Source organism: Danio rerio, chromosome 4 (assembly GCF_049306965.1).
Source record: "Danio rerio strain Tuebingen ecotype United States chromosome 4, GRCz12tu, whole genome shotgun sequence".
Lineage (NCBI taxonomy): Eukaryota > Metazoa > Chordata > Actinopteri > Cypriniformes > Danionidae > Danio > Danio rerio.
The window spans coordinates 3,639,519-3,658,020 of NC_133179.1; the positions used below are offsets into that span (position 1 = coordinate 3,639,519).

General features: G+C 37.1%; 1 protein-coding gene across 13 annotated transcripts in view; it reads left to right on the forward strand.

The window, feature by feature from the left end:
* The window catches only part of LOC100330316 (protein bicaudal D homolog 1-like), a 38,722-nt gene extending 22,656 nt beyond the window's left edge, over positions 1-16,066 (forward strand). For 3 of the 13 annotated variants that reach the window (XM_073946886.1, XM_073946884.1, XM_073946883.1), the window contains 4 exons: positions 1,331-1,482; positions 3,852-4,062; positions 13,032-13,107; positions 15,496-16,066. In XM_073946886.1, coding sequence (XP_073802987.1) covers positions 1,331-1,482; positions 3,852-4,062; positions 13,032-13,082 — 414 coding nt within the window. In that variant the 3' untranslated portion in view covers positions 13,083-13,107; positions 15,496-16,066. Of the gene's footprint in view, positions 1-1,330; positions 1,483-3,851; positions 5,690-12,643; positions 12,761-13,031; positions 13,108-15,495 lie in introns of those variants that run through there. The other 10 variants (XM_073946888.1, XM_073946887.1, XM_073946880.1 and 7 more) reach the window with 8 other exon arrangements.
* The last annotated feature ends 2,436 nt before the right edge of the window (positions 16,067-18,502 follow it).

The window sequence follows — 18,502 nt, forward strand, 5'->3', positions numbered from 1 at the left end:
ATCCCATTTATCATGCTTCTAAATTTCTGGGTACATTATGTGGTTTCTACATGAACTCGTGTTTTACACCTGCAGTACTCTTGTGTAAAACCATAAGTAACATTGTCTCCATTTCAACCAACCAATTCAAACTTATTATTATTATTTTTACTTAGTTTTTTAGGGATGACAAAAGTGCAGATTTTGGTACCAATTGGTACTAATATTCAGGAAAGGTACCAAAGTTGGTATTTTCGACAATCCCAAGTTGCTTCTACATGAATTGTTGTTTTCATGTAACTTGTCTTGTGCATCAAGATCTGCAAATTACCAACAAGTCTGGTCCACTTCACAGCTTCTTCCTACCAAGAAATGTCCACTGACATAATTGATTAAGACAAACCTGGGTTTGTTCTTAAGGTTAACTATTGTAACATGTAAATTTACCAAAAAACCATATTCAAAGGATCTAACATGACCCACAAATAAATTATTCCCTTTAAGCGCTTGTGTTTTGTGAAGACCTGTGCCCTAAATCAATGTCTTTCAAAGATGTGATGCTTAAACCAGTGTCTATCAAAGATGTGGTGCCAACCTCAATCACCATTGGCTAATTTTAATATCTACACAAAAGAATAAACAGAGCTGTAATAAATTAAGATGGAAAAATAAAAATTCTCTTATGTGTAACAAGTGGAAGTAATTAGTTTGGGGTTTCATTTTATTTTTACTGAGCTATTTTTCAGTTCTTCCTCGAAAGATCCTGTAACTTGTAAGCATGGTGTTTCAGACTGCTTGGTGCACCAGACTGAGGTGTTAAATTTACAGCCTGCAAGATGAAACGTTGATAGAAAAGGGAATTTTCTGTCCGACACATAATTTCTTTCTCCTTGTTGGCCACTGTGTGATGTAAAGCATGTTGTATGTCCCTTCCAGCCCGCAGATGATTAATGGACATTACAATTTATAGATCCCAGACCCAAGAGAATGCGCTGTGCTATATGGGCTGCAAAGTAATTACTACCTCCATTATTATGTGCAAAAACACACAAGAGGAGTTCTTAGTTACTGGAAAGACAAGCATTCAGTTGAATGAACTGTTCATTGTATAAAAGTTGGTTTTTAAACCTGGGCAATTGCTTGGTAAATGCATCCCATACATCAAAATGAACACAGCATTAAGTAGGCCTGCTATTATTACAGTATAGCTCATGTGTAACTGTGGACTCAGAAACATCTAATTGGACTTTTTAGAAATCAATTTTTGCTTTGTTATATCACATCCGTATTGGGTTAACTAATTGTTGTCAGTTGTTTATTAGGCACAATGTCACAATGTTTTTTTTCACAGACGGCTGAAGTGGCTCTGGCCAACCTTAAGAGTAAATATGAGAATGAGAAGACTATGGTGACGGAGACCATGATGAAGTTGAGGAATGAGCTGAAGGCTTTGAAAGAGGACGCGGCCACCTTCTCTTCCCTCAGAGCCATGTTCGCCACACGGTGAGAAATATTAAATAGACTTCCTGTGCGCTCACACCGAAGGCGGTGAGAGCACCAGTGGTCGCTCTGGTCAAAATGCCCTGCATTGATCTTATATTTAATGGAGCTGTAGCAGCATATCAGCAAATCACTTACATTCCCGCATAAAACATGCTATCTAGCATGGAAATGTTGCACACTTTTTATCAAATTCATTTAACTATGGAAGATCAAGTTGGATGTGGTGTGGCTTTGCTCCAGTTAATTATCCAGTGTGTGTCCATACAGTAGGTCTGAAATATCTTGAAGCAGCAATACTGCTTTGTATTGTTGCATGAGAAAAAAATATATATAAAACATTAATGCACATCAGTAACTCACCAGTAACTTTTTAAATGTATGTTCCTGTAAGAAAGCATTGCAAATATTTTGGAAATCCGATGGCTGCAAAAATCAAACCCTTGGGAACAACTGTGATCGGAACCAAAGTTCACAGCGACTGTGTTCTCTGGACTCAAGAGATTGACTTCTACATTCTGATTGCTTGCTGCCGAACCACGTCATAGTTCATTACCATAAAGTTGACTTGATTTCAACTCTCTTCAACATCCACACCAGTGAAGACGTGCCATGCTGCTCCTCGTTGCTTATCCCACGAGGCTCTCATTGAAAACGAATGACTTCCGGCTACTTTGATTCTCTCATCGCTTTCGGTGTGAACGTACAGTAAAGCGTTCATTTACTTGTTCAAGCGTAAATGAAAGCATAGATGAAAGACCATATAAACACAAGTGCTGTCAGTAGCAGCAAGCTAGTGCTGAAACTCCATTGAAAATACTGGGGTGCAATAAATGCGCATATTTTAAAAGCATGTTGGGGAACAATGGAATTTAACGCAGTGCATCTTATCTAGTCTTATACCCACTTTATATCGTATATCAATCAGGCAGTGAGGATCATTGATTTTTAAAGAAAACAGATCTTAAACGTGGCAATTTTGTAACGGCGCAAGAGTTCACTGGCAGGCTGACTAAAAATTAAAACTCTGGGCCCTATCATACAACCGGCGCAGTGCGGCGCAAGACGCGAAGCAATAGTCTTTTGGTAGTTTTAGCTTGGCGCAAGAGTCGTTTTAAGGCGTTGCGCTGTTTAAATAGCAAATGCATTAGCACTCATTTGTGCGCTCATAGGCGTTCTGGTCTGAAAAGAAAGGCGTTCTGAGGCGGACCGCTGACGCGTCGCTATTTTGAGAAACTATAATAGATTTTTCATTAGACCAAAACTAAACCGGTCTAAACTCCGGCGCAGAGTTGCTCCTCTCTTACGCACTGCTTAATACGCACAAGAGAGCAATAGGCAAATATCTTTACATATGAAAAAAATTAAATATTAAGGATATATATAGGATACAATAGGAATAGATATAGGATATAAATATAAAGGAATAAAATATTACAAAACATATTATTTTCTAGCCTACATAAATATGAAAAACCACTGCTTTTATATCTTCTTCATCTCGGGAGGCTTTTTCAGTTCATTCATAACAATTTGCTTTTGTATAATTTTATTATTATTAGCAGTATTATTTAATGTATCCATATTTATATTTGTTTTATTAAAACAAGCTTAGATTTGCCCACCTGTCAGGTTTTAGACCATGTGGGGCATGGCAGGTGTATTTGGAAATAACTCAGTATTTTTACCACTCTTGGTCATTATTGTTCATTTATTCGTTTGCTGGAAATTAGAACTGAATTTAGAAATAGTTTTGAAACAAATCTTTGCGCTTAACAAACTAAATTAATTATTAATAGGCTAATTGATCTCTGTGCGTAAAGGTTTCCCTATCCAAGAGCGAAAGTGAAAGTAGATCATTTATCTCTCATTCTCACGCAGTAGATTCTCTGTTTATCAGTTTTCTGTTAAAAATCTGTTAACTGTTTGCTAGTGAAATGCTCATTTTTTTCTACTTAGACTTACTTTGCGTCCTGTAAATAGCGAATGCGCTCTTGGCGCAACGCAGCTGGCTCTTAAAGGGAATGGGAGATGAGACTCTAATTGGTTTATTCTCAAAACACACCTATAACTCATTAAGAAAATAAACTCAACCCTTTTAGACCATGCGCCTTGGCGCAAAGCAGGTTTTCCCGTACGTAAATTAGCAAAAATGCGTTCTGACACGCCCTGAAAGCATTTGCGCCCTGCGTTTTGCGCTCTGCGCTTGGACCGTCAAAATAGAGCCTTATGTGTGCATATATACGATATTTTTTTGTTTACATGGGTCTCGCCTTCCTCGACATAGTATGCCACCATGAAAAATGATGTCAAAAGACATCGGTATTTCACTTATATAGTATTTCACACTAATTTCTGTTCTCTTTGATTAGGTGTGATGAGTACGTGTCACAGCTGGACGAGATGCAGAGACAGCTGGCGGCGGCGGAGGACGAGAAAAAGACCCTCAACTCGCTCCTCCGCATGGCCATCCAGCAAAAACTGGCCCTCACGCAGAAACTGGAGGACCTGGAGTTCGACCAGGAGCAGACACACCGCACCCGAGTGGGAAAACCCTCCCGTATGAGGAGCAGCACGCCCAAAGTAAGTGCACCTGTGCCGCCCCTTCCTGACACCCCTTTGACAATTACCGAAGTCCTTACAGCAGCCGCTGCAATCACCTCACCCACAACACCTACTTTTGCACCCGTCCAGCCTTCTGCCCCTAACAGCCCACCATCTTTGGAGGCTCCTTCGTCTCCGGTGGTGTCCTCGTCCTCTTGGACGCCCCCAAGTACACCATACCGCCATTGGACAATGGGCGTCCGGGCGTATGTGGTTGAACCACACTCCTCCTACACACATTTACCTACACATGCCTCTATCCTGGCCCGCAGATATGCAAGCGAGTCGCATTATTCCTCAGGCTCCGCCCCTTCCTCGCCCTACCGCTCGCCCTTATTGGCCAGTCGCCGCTCGATGTGGGGCTCGTCCCAATCCCGCCCCCTTCCCAGCCACTTCCAGCGCTCCACGTCCCGCTACACGCCCCCTTCGTCGGTCTATAGCCCTTTTTACCCCAGAAGCTACAGCTCTCAGCATCCGCCCTAATGAGAGAGGAGGACACACTGGTTTCTGTGTTTGAATGTTTTTGTAACTCAGGGATTTAGTGGAGCACAAGTGGCCCGGCCTTCTTCAAAAACGAGAGACTGTTGATCAGTTCTCAGGACTCTGTGTTCTGTCCCGATCTGAGGACTGTCTGACGGACAGATTCAACAGGACATTTACGTTGACAGAATCGGCTTTTGTCGCAGGTTGTTTGGTGTGTGTGTTAGAGTGAATGTCTGATTATTCTAACAGAGGTTTAATTAAAGGGATAGTTCACACAAAAATGAAAAAACTGTCATCATTTGCTCACCCTTCATCGTTTCTTTCCTCTGTTGAAAGCAAAATGAGATATTCTGAAGAATGCTTTGACTTCATTAGTAATGTTTTCTGCTGCGTAAGTCAATTGGTGCAGCCAGCATTATTAAAAGCATCTTCTTTTGAGCTCAACAGAAGAAATAAACAAACTCATGAAAGTTTTAAACCGCATGAGGGAGGTAAATGATGACCATTTTCATTTTTAGTGTGAACTGCACCTTTAAGTGGTTGATTTGTAACACGATTTTGTATGAAATGCATTTCAGTATCATCTGGGTAGGATGTGTATTCTTTGAAAGTTGGTTATGTTGGGAATAGGACACTAGTGTGTACTGCATACTGTAGTATATAATGCACACCGCCTACTAATAAAACATTAGTGTGTGTGTGTGTGTACATTTCATTTGACTTGCTTCTAGTTAGTGTTAATAATGAGTAACATTTATGAGTTTCTTACGTCAGCTGAACACCAAAAAAAGATGGCGCAGTGGGTTGCACGATTGTCTCACAGCAAGAAGGTCGCTGGTTCCAGCCTCAGCTGGGTCAGTTGGTATTTCTGTGTTGAGTATGCATGTTCTCCCCGTGTTGGCGTGGGTTTCCTCCGGGTGCTCCACAGTCCAAAGACGTGCATTGAGTAAGATTAATTGACTATAGTGTATGTGTGTGAATGAGTGTGTATGGGTGTTTCCCAGTGTTGGGTTGCAGCTGGAAGGACATCCACTGTGTAAAACATGTGCTGAATATGTTGGCGGTTCATTCTGCTGTGGCGACCGCTGATTAACAAAGAGACTAAGCCAAAAAAAAAAACAAATGAATGAAATTTGCCATAGTGTATGTGTGTGAATGAGTATGTATAGGTGTTTCCCAGTGTTGGGTAGCAGCTGTAAGGACATCCGCTGTGTAAAACATATGCTGGATAAGTTGGCGGTTCATTCTGCTGTGGCAACCCCTAATTAATAAAGGGACTAAGGTGAAAAGAAAACAAATAAATAAAATTGGCCATAGTGTATGTATGTGAATGAGTGTGTATGAGTGTTTCCCAGTGTTGGGTTGCAGCTAGAAGGGCATCCGCTGTGTAAAACATATGCTGGATAAGTTGGCGGTTCATTCCATTGTGTCGACCCCAGATTAATAGAGGGACTAAATCAAAAAGAAAATGAATGAATGCAATTGGCCATAGTGTATGTGTGTGATTGAGTGTATTTGGGTGTTTCCCAGTGCTGGGTTGCAGCTGGAAGGACATCCGCTGCATAAAACATATGCTGAATAGGTTGGCGGTTCATTCCGCTGTGGCGACCCCTGATTAATAAAGAGACTAAGCCGAAAAGAAAACAAATAAATTTAATTGGCCATAGTGTATTTGTGTGAATGAGTGTGTATGGATGTTTCCCAGTGTTGGGTTGCAGCTAGAAGGGCATCCGCTGTATAAAACATATGCTGGATAAGTTGGCGGTTCATTCCGCTGTGACAACCACTGATTAATAGAGGGACTAAGCTGAAAAGAAAACGAATGAATGAATGTTGGAAACTGATAGTCGTTAACATCAATAGTAGGAAAGAAAAACTATGTGAGTCAATAGCTGGCACATTCTTCAAAGTATCTTCTTTTTGTGTTCAATGGAAGAAAGAAACTCAAGTTTAGAGTGAATAAATAATGACAGAATAGTTATTTTGGGGTGAACTATCCCTTTAATTTTATAAGTCAGATGCAATGCATTGTGAGGTACAGTGTTTCACTCGCTGTGCTATGATTGTACACATTCTGGCAAATGTAGTAGGCTGTATGGGTTTACTATAACAGTTACGTCATGTGCACAGTATGCATACTGCAGTATGCTATTCCAAACATAGCCGTAGTACATGTTGTCACAGTGCCATCCAGTGGATAAACAGTATAAATTGGTTCAGCCCAAGGAAAGGTGAATGTGCAAAAATTGTCTAGTCACACTTAAAGATATATAATAACACGTTATTTTAATTTCCAGTAAAGGTCAGATTTGGTCAGATGTGATGTGAGGTTGTTTCAGAAATGAAGTTAGGATAGTGACGCTGCATTGAATGTATGTTAAAGTGATGCAAATGTCTAGACGACTAAATTCTCAGGGAATATCATCAATCCATAACACTGCACTGTTCATTTACAGCACATATGATCTGCAGCAGTATAACTAGATGTGATGGCTATCAACATTCGTCCATTTGTTGTTATTTAATCATTCGCATTGAAGTTTTTAAACACTCTTTGTTGTTTTCCCCCCTACACGTTCACATTTTGGCAAAACACCACGATACTACAGAACTCATAGCCAAATAACATGCTGCCAAATAGAGCAGAAAGTGTTGAAATGCACTTAGAGAGGGACGTGCATGGGCCCAAACATCTGTCCAAATATCGCTGTGCATTATTAAATATTCTGTGTTAACACTGAAGGTCCTCACACTAGAGCCATATCAGACGTACAAAACAACATCACACAGTGCTTGAAGCATTTGACAGGTATTAAACCCTCAACCCGACCCCTGCCATGATTTCCCTGCATGCCGTTATTATCTGCTGGTTTCTTCAAAATACATATATTTTAATAAATGAGTCATTCTGCAATTGCTGCAATTAGAAACAACTAAAGTTTTAAAAGTGATGTAATACATATATACAGTCAAACTTATGAGCCCTCCTGTGATTTTTGGTTTGTTCTTTTTCAAATATTTCCCAAATGATGTTTGGGCAAGAATTTTTCACAGTATTTCTGATAATATTTATTCTTCTGGAGAAAGTCTTATTTGTTTTATTTTGGCTAGAATAAAAACAATTTTTGATTTTATTTAAACTATTTTAAGGTCAATATTATTAGCCCCCTTAAACACTATTTGTTTCCGATTGCCTCCAGAGCAAACCATTATTATACAATGACTTGCCTAATTACACTATTTTTACCCTAATTAACCTTGTTAAGCCTTTAAATGTCACTTTAAGCTGAATACTAGTATCTAAAAATATCTAGTCAAATATGATGTGCTGTCATCATGGCAAAGATAAAAGAAATTAGTTATTAGAACTGTTATGCTTAGAAATGTGTTGAAAAACTTTTATATATATATTTAATTTATTTAGATTAGATTAGATTCGATTAGATTAGATTCAACTTTATTGTCATAGCAAATGTGCAAGTTCAAGGAAAAGAAATGCAGTACAGGTCTAACCAGAAGTGCAATAGTAGTAAGTGCAAGATATACTGTAGGCACAAGTTTTAAAGGACAATGATAGAAAACCTATGGGTAATATTTACAGATGGATGTGCTATAAATATTACATACAGGCTGTATTAATTATGAACAGAGATTAACAATAGGTGAATATACAGTATAAACAGGTTGCTATTAATAATCAGATAGATATGAATGCATATGTGCAGTGGCTATGTACAGTTCAAGATGAATTAATGCAATGTAGTGTGATAAATATGTGCGATTTTAATTGTGCAAATATTAGATAATACATTAACTTACTTTATAATTAAAAAAACAAATTAATTTGTATTTAATAATAAATTAATTTACTTTATTAGAACAAACAGCAAAAATCAGTACAAGGTACTCGAAAGATGTTAAAAATCAAAACTTTTAATACTGTTTCCACATATTTTGAATGCCTATGACTGATTTTTGCTGTTTGTTCTGATAAATCCCTTGCCCAAAGAGCACCGACACATTATTTGAGCTACCCCAGAGCACTTTTTGTTTGATTTTGTAATTTACTTTCTTATTTCTCAACAGATTTACTACACGAAAAAGTTAAAGAAACTTAAACAGAAAATGTACAAATATTCTAACAGAAAAGCAATCAGCACATTGTAGAATGACTCTGTTTTGATCCCAGTTCAGTGTTTAATTCATTAAACCCTTGTGTGCTGCTGGGGATGGTTTCATCCACTCTGGGGTGCTTTGCACATCATGATTTTGTCAACTACGATGTGATCCTGGATTAACATCAATGTTGATCCTGGAACATCATTTTTGTTTGAAAATGTAATCCATACATGTTCCCTACCCCTAAACCCAATCAGAGGGTAATAATAGAATAGCAGTGCATAAACCTAACCGTGAGCCTAAACTTAATATGAATGATCCCTTAATTCTGATTGGCAGGTTGGAATGTTGTTCCAGGATCAACATGGATGTTAATACAGGAACATGTCCTACTTGGTGAAATCAGGTGGGCTGGGGTGATTTTTGTGTTTTAAGTTGGCCACATTGGCATGATTTTTGCTGACAAACCTTATTTTGACATTAATATTATATATTTCTGAGTGAAATTTCCCTTATTTTGGGTAAATGCTTTGGAAATTTTTAAAAACTCTGTGCAAATTGACTACCCCTTTATTATGTTGGTTCAATTTACACAGTACACAAGGGTTAATCCTCATGCAGGCCTCAGTATTGCATGAAATCGAGAGTAAATTTTAGTTTAGCTCTCTTATTATCGTATGTGGTAGTCAATGCTGGGTTAAATCTGCGACGAAAATAAATGGACGAGATTGATTTGCATTCGGTTCACACGGAGCGATCAGGCGAAGCGGTTTTTATGGGATGAATTTTCAGTTCAGGACAGAAACCTTGTGATTCTCCTCTCTCTGTTGCACCTGAGGCCTGAAACACACATGCACATGATCATAAAATCACATGATCATGACATCACAAATGCCCCCCCCAAAATCTGAAAGCCCACATCTCATTCACACTGAGCAAACCTGTCAAATGCTTCCCCGCATCACATTGATTTCTCTCTCATTATCACCTGATATGTCTGCACTATAGCTGAAGTCGTAGACGAATGTGTTTTCTACTGTGTGTTACTGTAAACTGACGGCCACTTTGCGCAAACGCAGCACACACCTTTTTGAAGGCAGACTGTTATTCATGTCACCTAATGTCTCTGTCTGCTGTCTTATGCATGTGTATACAGTACACGGCCTACAGGAAAACACTGTATATGTCTGTTGTTAACCGGACCGTAATTGTATATTATTCGTAGATACTGTAAATAATAACTGGTATAAATGCGCTGACTGAGTCTGCATCCTCCTTTATAAGACAATGGGTTCCCTGTATGCCAAACTTCAAGTCAATCCGGCTTGAGGTTGCAAAGTTACAGCAATTTACATGTTTTTTTTTTATTGTTATAGCTCCACCATGTGGCCAAACCTGATGAAATTAAATTGCCATGTTACATTCAATAGTTAAGGCCCGTTAACACCATAATATCTATAAAGCAGGCCCGTGCAGAGACTGTCCAAAGGGCATGTGCGGGATACATTTTTTTTTAAGAGCGGGGGGGGGAGGTTGTTGTTATTGTTGCGTGCGTACTGAAGAGCGTTGTTGTCGTGCGCGTTCTGATCAGCGTTGTTGTCGCGCGCGTACTGTTAAGCGGTCGGGGTGTGGGGGTGAAGGGGGGGGGGGGTGTTGGGGGGGTAGCGTGCGTACTCAAGAACAGTGTTGTCGCGCGACTAATGAAGGGCGGTGGGGGGTTGGTCGCGGGGGCACTTTTGATCTTTTTGTAAGGGCACTTTCTATCCAAGACTAAAAACGGCATGTGCACTGCACAGGTTGAGCCCTATGTGTGCGCGTGCCTGCTATAAAGATAACATTAAAGACATAGTTCTAACACAATGTTTACAATATTAAAGAATGGCATAGTAGCACATTACAATTATAACAGTAAAGATTCACTCATTCATTTTCTTTTCGGCTTAGTCCCTTTATTATTCAGGGGTCGCCACACCGCCAACTTATCCAGCAAATGTTTTACGCAGTGGACGCCCTTCTAGCTGTAACCCATCACTGGGAAACACACATACACTCTTGCACACACACTCATACACCAATTTAACTTATTCAATTCACCTACCGCATGTGTACTGTGGTCGAAACCAGAGCACCCAGAGGAAACACACGCAAACGCGGGGAGAACTTGCAAACTCCACTCAAAAATGCCAACTGACCCAGCCGGGGCTCAAACCAGCGACCTTCTTGCTGTGAGGTGAATGTGCTACCCACTGCACCACCGTGCTGCCCGACAGTAAAGATACAGAGAAGTATTTCGAAAATCGATAGTTCTCCACTACGGTCACTCAGATCGCCTCCCAGTGGTGAATCGATGAATGGTATTTTCATATTTACTTACTCAGATCAGTTTTATAGGTTTGTAGATGTTTTAATGAGACATTTGGAAAATTTAAATTAATAATATTAGTTACTCATTTCCCAGTGCTGGGTATCCACTGCGTTAAACATATGCCACAGTGATTGGTGGTTCATTCCGCTGTTGCGACCTCTGTCAGCTGAAGGATAGTGAATGACCTAATTGGTCTCTTGTTGATCTGTTTAGCAGAACCTACTACGGAAAATACAATACAATTTATAAAAGAATTTTATGCAGACACATAGGGCCCTATCATGCACCCGGTGCAATGTGGACGCAATTGTTGTTTGCTAGTTTCAGCTTGGCGCAAGAGTCGTTTTGATGTTTTGCGCCATGGTGTTTAAATAGCAAATGCATTTGCGCTCATATGTGCGCCCATAGGCGTTCTGAACTAAAAAAGAGGCGTGTTTTGGCGCATTGCTATTTTGAGAAACTATAATAGACTGTTCAATAGACCAGAACAAAGGTGGTCTAAAGTCCAGTGCAGAGCGCGTTAGTTGTGCGTCTCGCTTACACACTGCTTAATACACACAAGATGTACAGCAATACGCAAATATCTTTACATATGAAAAGTAATTAAAATATTAAGGATAAATATATATATATATACATATATATATATATATATATATATATATATAGGATATAATAAGGATATATATAGGATCTAAATATAAAGGATTAAAATATTACAAAACATTATTTTCTAGCCTACATAAATATAAAAACCATACTTTCATGCCTTCTTTATCTCGGGGGCTTTTTCAGTGACAAATTGCTTTTGTATAATGGTATTATTGTTAGCAGAATTATTTATTATATCCATATTTATATTTGTTTTATTAAAAACAAGCTTAGATTTGCCATATGGGGCACAGCATGTGTATTTGGATATAACTTTGAACACACTTCGTTATTATTGTTCATTTATTCGTTTGCTGGAAATTAGAACTGAATTTAGAAATAGTTTTGAAACAATCATTGCGCTTAACAAACAAAATTAATTATTTATAGGCTAATTGATGTCTGTGCGTGCAAGGTTTCCCTATCCACGAGAGCGAAAGTGAAATTAAATAATGAGGAGGCTCATCTCTCATTATTTCGCTGTAGATGCTCTGTTTAACTGTTTTCTTGCTAGTGAAATGCTCAGTTTTTCCACTTACACTTACTTTACGTCATGTAAATAGCAAATGCTCTATGGCGCGACACAACTGGCTCATAAAGGGAATGGGAGATGAGACTCTGATTGGTTTATTCTCAAAACACACCTATAACTCATTAAGAAAATAAGCTCAACCCTTTTAGACCATACGCCACGGCGCAAAGCGGATTTTCCCGTCCTTAAATTAGCAAAAGTGGATTCTGACACGCCCTTAATGCGTTTGCGCCCTGCGCTTTGCTCATGGACCTTCAAAATAGTGCCCATAATCTTTAATGATTTTAAATGATAAGCTAAGTGCTTTTGATAAGGTAAACATTACATTTTACATTTAGATAGTGTTAGAAAAAGCCAATTTCCATCTCTGTTTTGCCTGGGATTTTGTTGCATTTACATGATTTGACCAGCAGGTGTCAGGAGCATGTGGTGTTTCGAACGCTTCGAAAAAGTGAATCATTTTGGAAAAAATTGAGCTGTTTCGAATCTTTAAAAAGCTTCATTCTCTCATCACTACTACCACTGCGGTAAGTAAAGGCTGTGTCCCAATTGACATATCTTAAGTCTACACTTACAATATTGAAATAGTTCAAAGAATTTGTGGTGACCGTATATGTCTCAATACTCCCATACTCAAAAGTATGCTTTGACACATTCTACGTACAATGTAAAACGCGCTATAAAATAAGGATGAATTGAAAAAAATTTTGCACATTGTGACACAGCCGATGTTTATTGTCTGTGCTGCTGTATTCTGCCCCCTAGCTGTGGGAGGACTAATCTGTCAGTTTCTTTTAGATAGTCAGCAGCCTCCTCCTGCCTCAGTGCCACAGCGCTACAAAGAACTAAACACATCACGCCTTTTCACCTGCAGGTAATCAAGTGTACTCGAGTCATTGATGTACGAGTGTAATTGAGCTATTAAGTCATTGATATAATATCTATAATCAGAGAGGATGTATCAAAGTAATCAAAAGCGACAGTAATGGCATTTATAATCTTATATATATATATTATATATATAAGATTATATATTAGATTAGAGATTCGTATATATATATATATTTTTTTTTTCAACCTATATTAATAAAGTTCAGCAAGCCTAAATATATAATTACTATGTTAGAATCATGTTTTAAAAGCACTAAAATGTTTTAGAGCATCGCTATCATGTTAGCGGCATGTTTTATGACATTGTTAGGATGTGTTAGCATATTACTGCTAAAATGTTAGCATGTTTTAGAACATTGTTATCATTTACCACATTAACATTATGTTGCTACCATGATTTAGCTTGTTGAAGACATACTTTAGAAATTTGCTATGTTGTTTTTTTATTTTTAATGTTGTTGCTTACAAGTTTACAGCATGTTTCATAATAGAATGTTTAAAAATATTATGGTTAAGATATTTAACATGTTACAGATCCCTAGCATGATTTAACGAAGAAAGTTGGCATGTTTTAGAACATTGCTATAATTTAGCACAATAATAATGTTGCTAGTATGTTTTAGCACATTGTTAGCATGTTGCTAGCATGTTTTAGCATGTTGTTGACATATTTTTTTTTTTAGAAATACCGCAATATTTTAATTTTTATCGTAGATTGCTTCACATTGCTAACATCTCTCAGGTAGCGTGTTTCAGCACATTACTGACATGTGTTATCACGTTTGATTACAAGCAAGTAGCATGTTTTAGCAGAGTGCTAATATGTCGTTGCAAACTTGCAAGTTAGGTATGTTTAAAAATTGTTTAAAAATGCTATGGTTAATATATTTAGCATGTTACAGGTCACTAGCATGTTTTAGCAAAGTGCTAAGATGTTTAAAACATGTTAATTGCACATTTTAAAACAATGCTAAAAAATGTATGTTTATTGCTGAATGCTGGTAACGTGACATGTTTTAAAAATGTATCACATTTCAATACTTCGGCACTAGCATTTTGTTTTAGAAATGTATTTTTTAGTGTTGCTAGCATGCCCTACCATCTTTTAGCACACTGTTAGTATGGTTTAACGTGATGCTAACATATCTAAGTTAATATCATGTTTCATAGTAGTATGTTTTAAAAATGTTAGGGTTTAAATACAGTATTTACCATGTTAAAGGTACTTTGGCAAAATGCTAAGATGTTTTAAGCATGTTAATGGCATGTTTTTGAATAATGCTAACATAGTTTTCATGTTTTATCACATTTTAGCACTTTAACACTAGCAGTTTGTTTCAGAAATGTGTTTTCAATGCCCTACCATCTTTTAGCACACTGTTAGTATGGTTTAACGTGATGCTAACATATCCAAGTTAATAACATGTTTCATAGTAGCATGTTTAAAAATATTATGGTTAGCATATTTAGCATGATACAGGTCACTAGCATGTTTTAGCAAAGAACTAATGTTTAAACATGTTAATGGCACATTTTAGAACAATGCTAATGTTTTTAACATTGGTGATTGCTGGCTAATTTGCATGTTTTATCACATTTGAACAATTTAACACTAGCGGTTTGTTTCAGAAATGTGATTTTCAATGTTGCTAGCATATCCTAATATGTTTTAGCACACTGTTAGAATGATTTAACATGATGCTAACATATCAAAGATAATTGCATGTTTCACAGTGGCATGTTTTAAAAATTTTAGGGTTAACAATTCAGTATTTATCATGTTAAAGTTTAGTAGCATGTTTTGGCTAAGTGCTAAGATGTTTTAAACATGTTAATGGCATGTTTTAGAACAATGCTAACATTTTTAATATTGATGATTGCTGGCTAATTTGCATGTTTTATCGCATTTTAACTATTTAACATTAGCAGTTTCTTTCAGAAATGTGTTTTTCAATGTTGCTTACATGTCCTAATATGTTTTAGCACACTGTTAGAATGATTTAACATGATGCTAACATACCCAAGTTAATAACATGTTTCAAAATAGCATGTTTAAAAATCTTATGGTTAGTTTATTTGGCATGTTACAGGTGAATAAAATGTTTTAGCAAAGTGCTAAGATGTTTTAAACATGTTATTGGCACATTTTAGAACAATGCTAACGTTTTTAATATTGCTGATTGCTGGTTAAAGTGCATGTTTTATTGCATTTTAACAATTCAACACTTGCGGTTTGTTTGTACCATGTTTTTAGCACACTGTTAATGTGATTTAACATGTTGCTAACATATCCCAGGCTACATTTCTGCGTTCCTTTTCCTCCTAATATGTATTTTAATCTCATTTGTACTGTGGATATGCTGTTTTTCAGTAGGTTATATGAGCGTGTGGTCTGTGTGTCCGGCAGCAGATGGACTCTAATGGCGGTTCTCCAGGATTCATCAGCAACAGCAGGAGACTTTTCAGTTTTTCCTCTTAAATGCCCACATCTCCGGACCCTGAACGATTTGTGATTCCTGCATCCCATAATGAACATTTGAGACATTAACACACTAAACGAAGTGCAATCCTTTCTGAAATACAGATATTATACACTGAAGCAAAGACACAAGCCAAAGTAAACCCGAGGCCCGGAATGCCTGCATGATCACATGACATCATCATTACATCATGGGTCATGTGATCGCAGGTGTTTGTTTGTATCCTTGTCCAGTTTCACTTGTGTTTTTTACACCTATTTGCTTGTTGTACAATCACTGATGGGCTTTCAGAGAATGTGGACTCCTGAATATAATGCGAATGCAGACGTTTTTACATATATTATACATATATAACAATTGTAACGCACTAGTAATAATATTAATAGTCATCGAAATATGTTCTAGTAGTTAGTTAGGTAGGTAGGTAGATAGTTACAATGTTAAATAAAACTATGACAGACCAAATATGAATGTTCAGAATTTAAAACAAGTTAAGGTTTATTGATATACAACATCATGCTGACACTTTATTATAGAATTTCAATTACAATTATACACTTCAAAATGTTTGTAAGGCAAGACAATCAACCTTATATAGCATTTATATTTGAATATAAAAATATATATATAAATATAATTTAAAAATGGGCAGCACAATGGCTCAGTAAGTACTGTCGCCTCACAGCAAGAAGGTCACTGATACGAGTCCCAGCTGGGCCAGTTGGCATTTCTGTGTGAAGTTTGCATGTTCTCCCCTCTCTAAATTAGCCGTAGTGTATGAGTGTGTGTGTGAGAGAGAGTAAGTGTGTATGGGTGTTTCCCAGTACTGGGTTACAGCTGGAAGAATGTCCGCTGTGTAAAACACATGCTGGATAAGTTGGCTGTTCATTCCGCTATGGCAACCCATGATCAATAAGGGACTGAGGACTGAAGAAAAATGAATAATGAATAATATAATAATAAAATTTAGAATTCATTAATACATTCAAATTATTTATGACGTATTTAGATAATTATTTGTACTATAATTATAATAATTTTTTTAAATATTAGCTTTCATTTTAATTTGAATATTTTTATGAGCTTTTGTATAATCTATTTGTATTTTTTATGTTATATATAGCTACAATTTATGTAAATATATATATTTAAAAGTATATAAATATATATATAAAGTATATAAATATATTTAAATATATATAAATCTAAGTGTTATTAGATTTAGTGCTTAAAAATTAAATTGTCTTTTATTTTAATTGTAGCTTCTGTGTCTGTAATTGTGAAGTTTGTAAATTGTATCTCTGCTGTTCATGATTGCTTTTGTAAATTTAATATTTAAAAAAATGTATATTAATAGTGTTTTATTTAATATTTAGAATTAATCTGATCTTATTTCAGTGGCGCAGTAGGTGATGCTATCGCCTCACAGCAAAAAGGTTGCTGGTTTGAGCCTCGGCTGGGTCAGTTATCGTTTCTGTGTGGAGTTTGCATGTTCTCCATGTGTTAGTGTGGGTTTCCTCCGGGCGCTCCGGTTTCCCCCACAGTCCAAACATACAGTATGTGGTACAGGTGAATTGGGTAGGCTAAATTGTCCGTGAGTGTGTATGGATGTTTCCCAGAGATGGGTCGCAGCTGAAAGGGCATCCGCTGCACCAAACGTGCTGGATAAGTTGCCGGTTCATTCCACTGTGGTGACCCTGGATTAATAAAGGGACTACGCCAAAAAAAAAAAAAAAAAAGAATAAATGAATGATGTCTTGCCATAAACTTAATTTGCATTACTATAATTTAGCTGATCTTTACAAACGTATTGAGAAATTGGTTAAAATAATTTTCTCTAATTCACTGTAAAACCCAACAGTCAACTTTATCGAATGAAATGAGTGTAGTGAAGTCAATTGACTGAAAGTTAACTCATTCGAAAAACTCAGTGTTGAAGGTACAAGTTAATTAAATACCTCATTACTTCAACTTGAATGGAGCAAGTTCACAGTACTCATATAGATTAGCTTTTTAACTCAAATAGTTTATTGCAATTGGTTTCCTCAAACAGTTTGAGTTGCCTTAATGTATTGTGTTTTACAGTACTCAATTGGTATTAGTTCTCTTCATTTATTGGGTTTTACTGCGCTCAAATTACTTCATTTACTCAAATGAAATTCACATTAGGATTAGGTTTTGAACTTAAACGCTTTGGTTCAATCGGTTTCCTCAAATGGTTTGAGTTACCTTAACTTTTGGGGTTTTGCAGTGCAGTAATCAGCATAGATATCAGAGATGACATAAGGTTTAACTTGTTTTAAATCAGGAACATTCAGGCTAATTTTACCAAAGCCTTTAACACCCAGAGGAAACGAAATGTTAATGCAGGCTGCAAGATGATCTTATTTCCTGAAGCCTTACTCTTGAACACATATTCATTCATCGAACTACCTCTCTGTACATTTATTCATTTAGCAGATGCTTGTCTCCAAAGCGCCCGTACACTAATTTCAAATCGACTATAGGCTCATCTGATGGGAATGTTGCATGCATGATTTTGTTCTTGAGACATCACTATCTAATCGTCTGTTTATATTTGCATCGCTGTTGAATTGTGTAACCGTGCTCTTATTCATTATTATTTCTTGCAGCTGCAAGCACAAATACACACAAACACACACTAAACCAGATTGCTGTTAAGCAATACTCAGAGCTGGGTAATAATGTAAACATGTAATCTGGATTATGTACTCAGATTAGGCACTTGAATACTTAAAATACTCATAATCAGGCTACAGTTTTTGATCTGCCAGTACTAAAATGTAGACGGATCACTCTCATGTCTTAACCTGCTCTTTTCTCTTACATTTCTGCATCTTCAATGGTTTGAACAATGCCGTAATGCTCATTTTGACA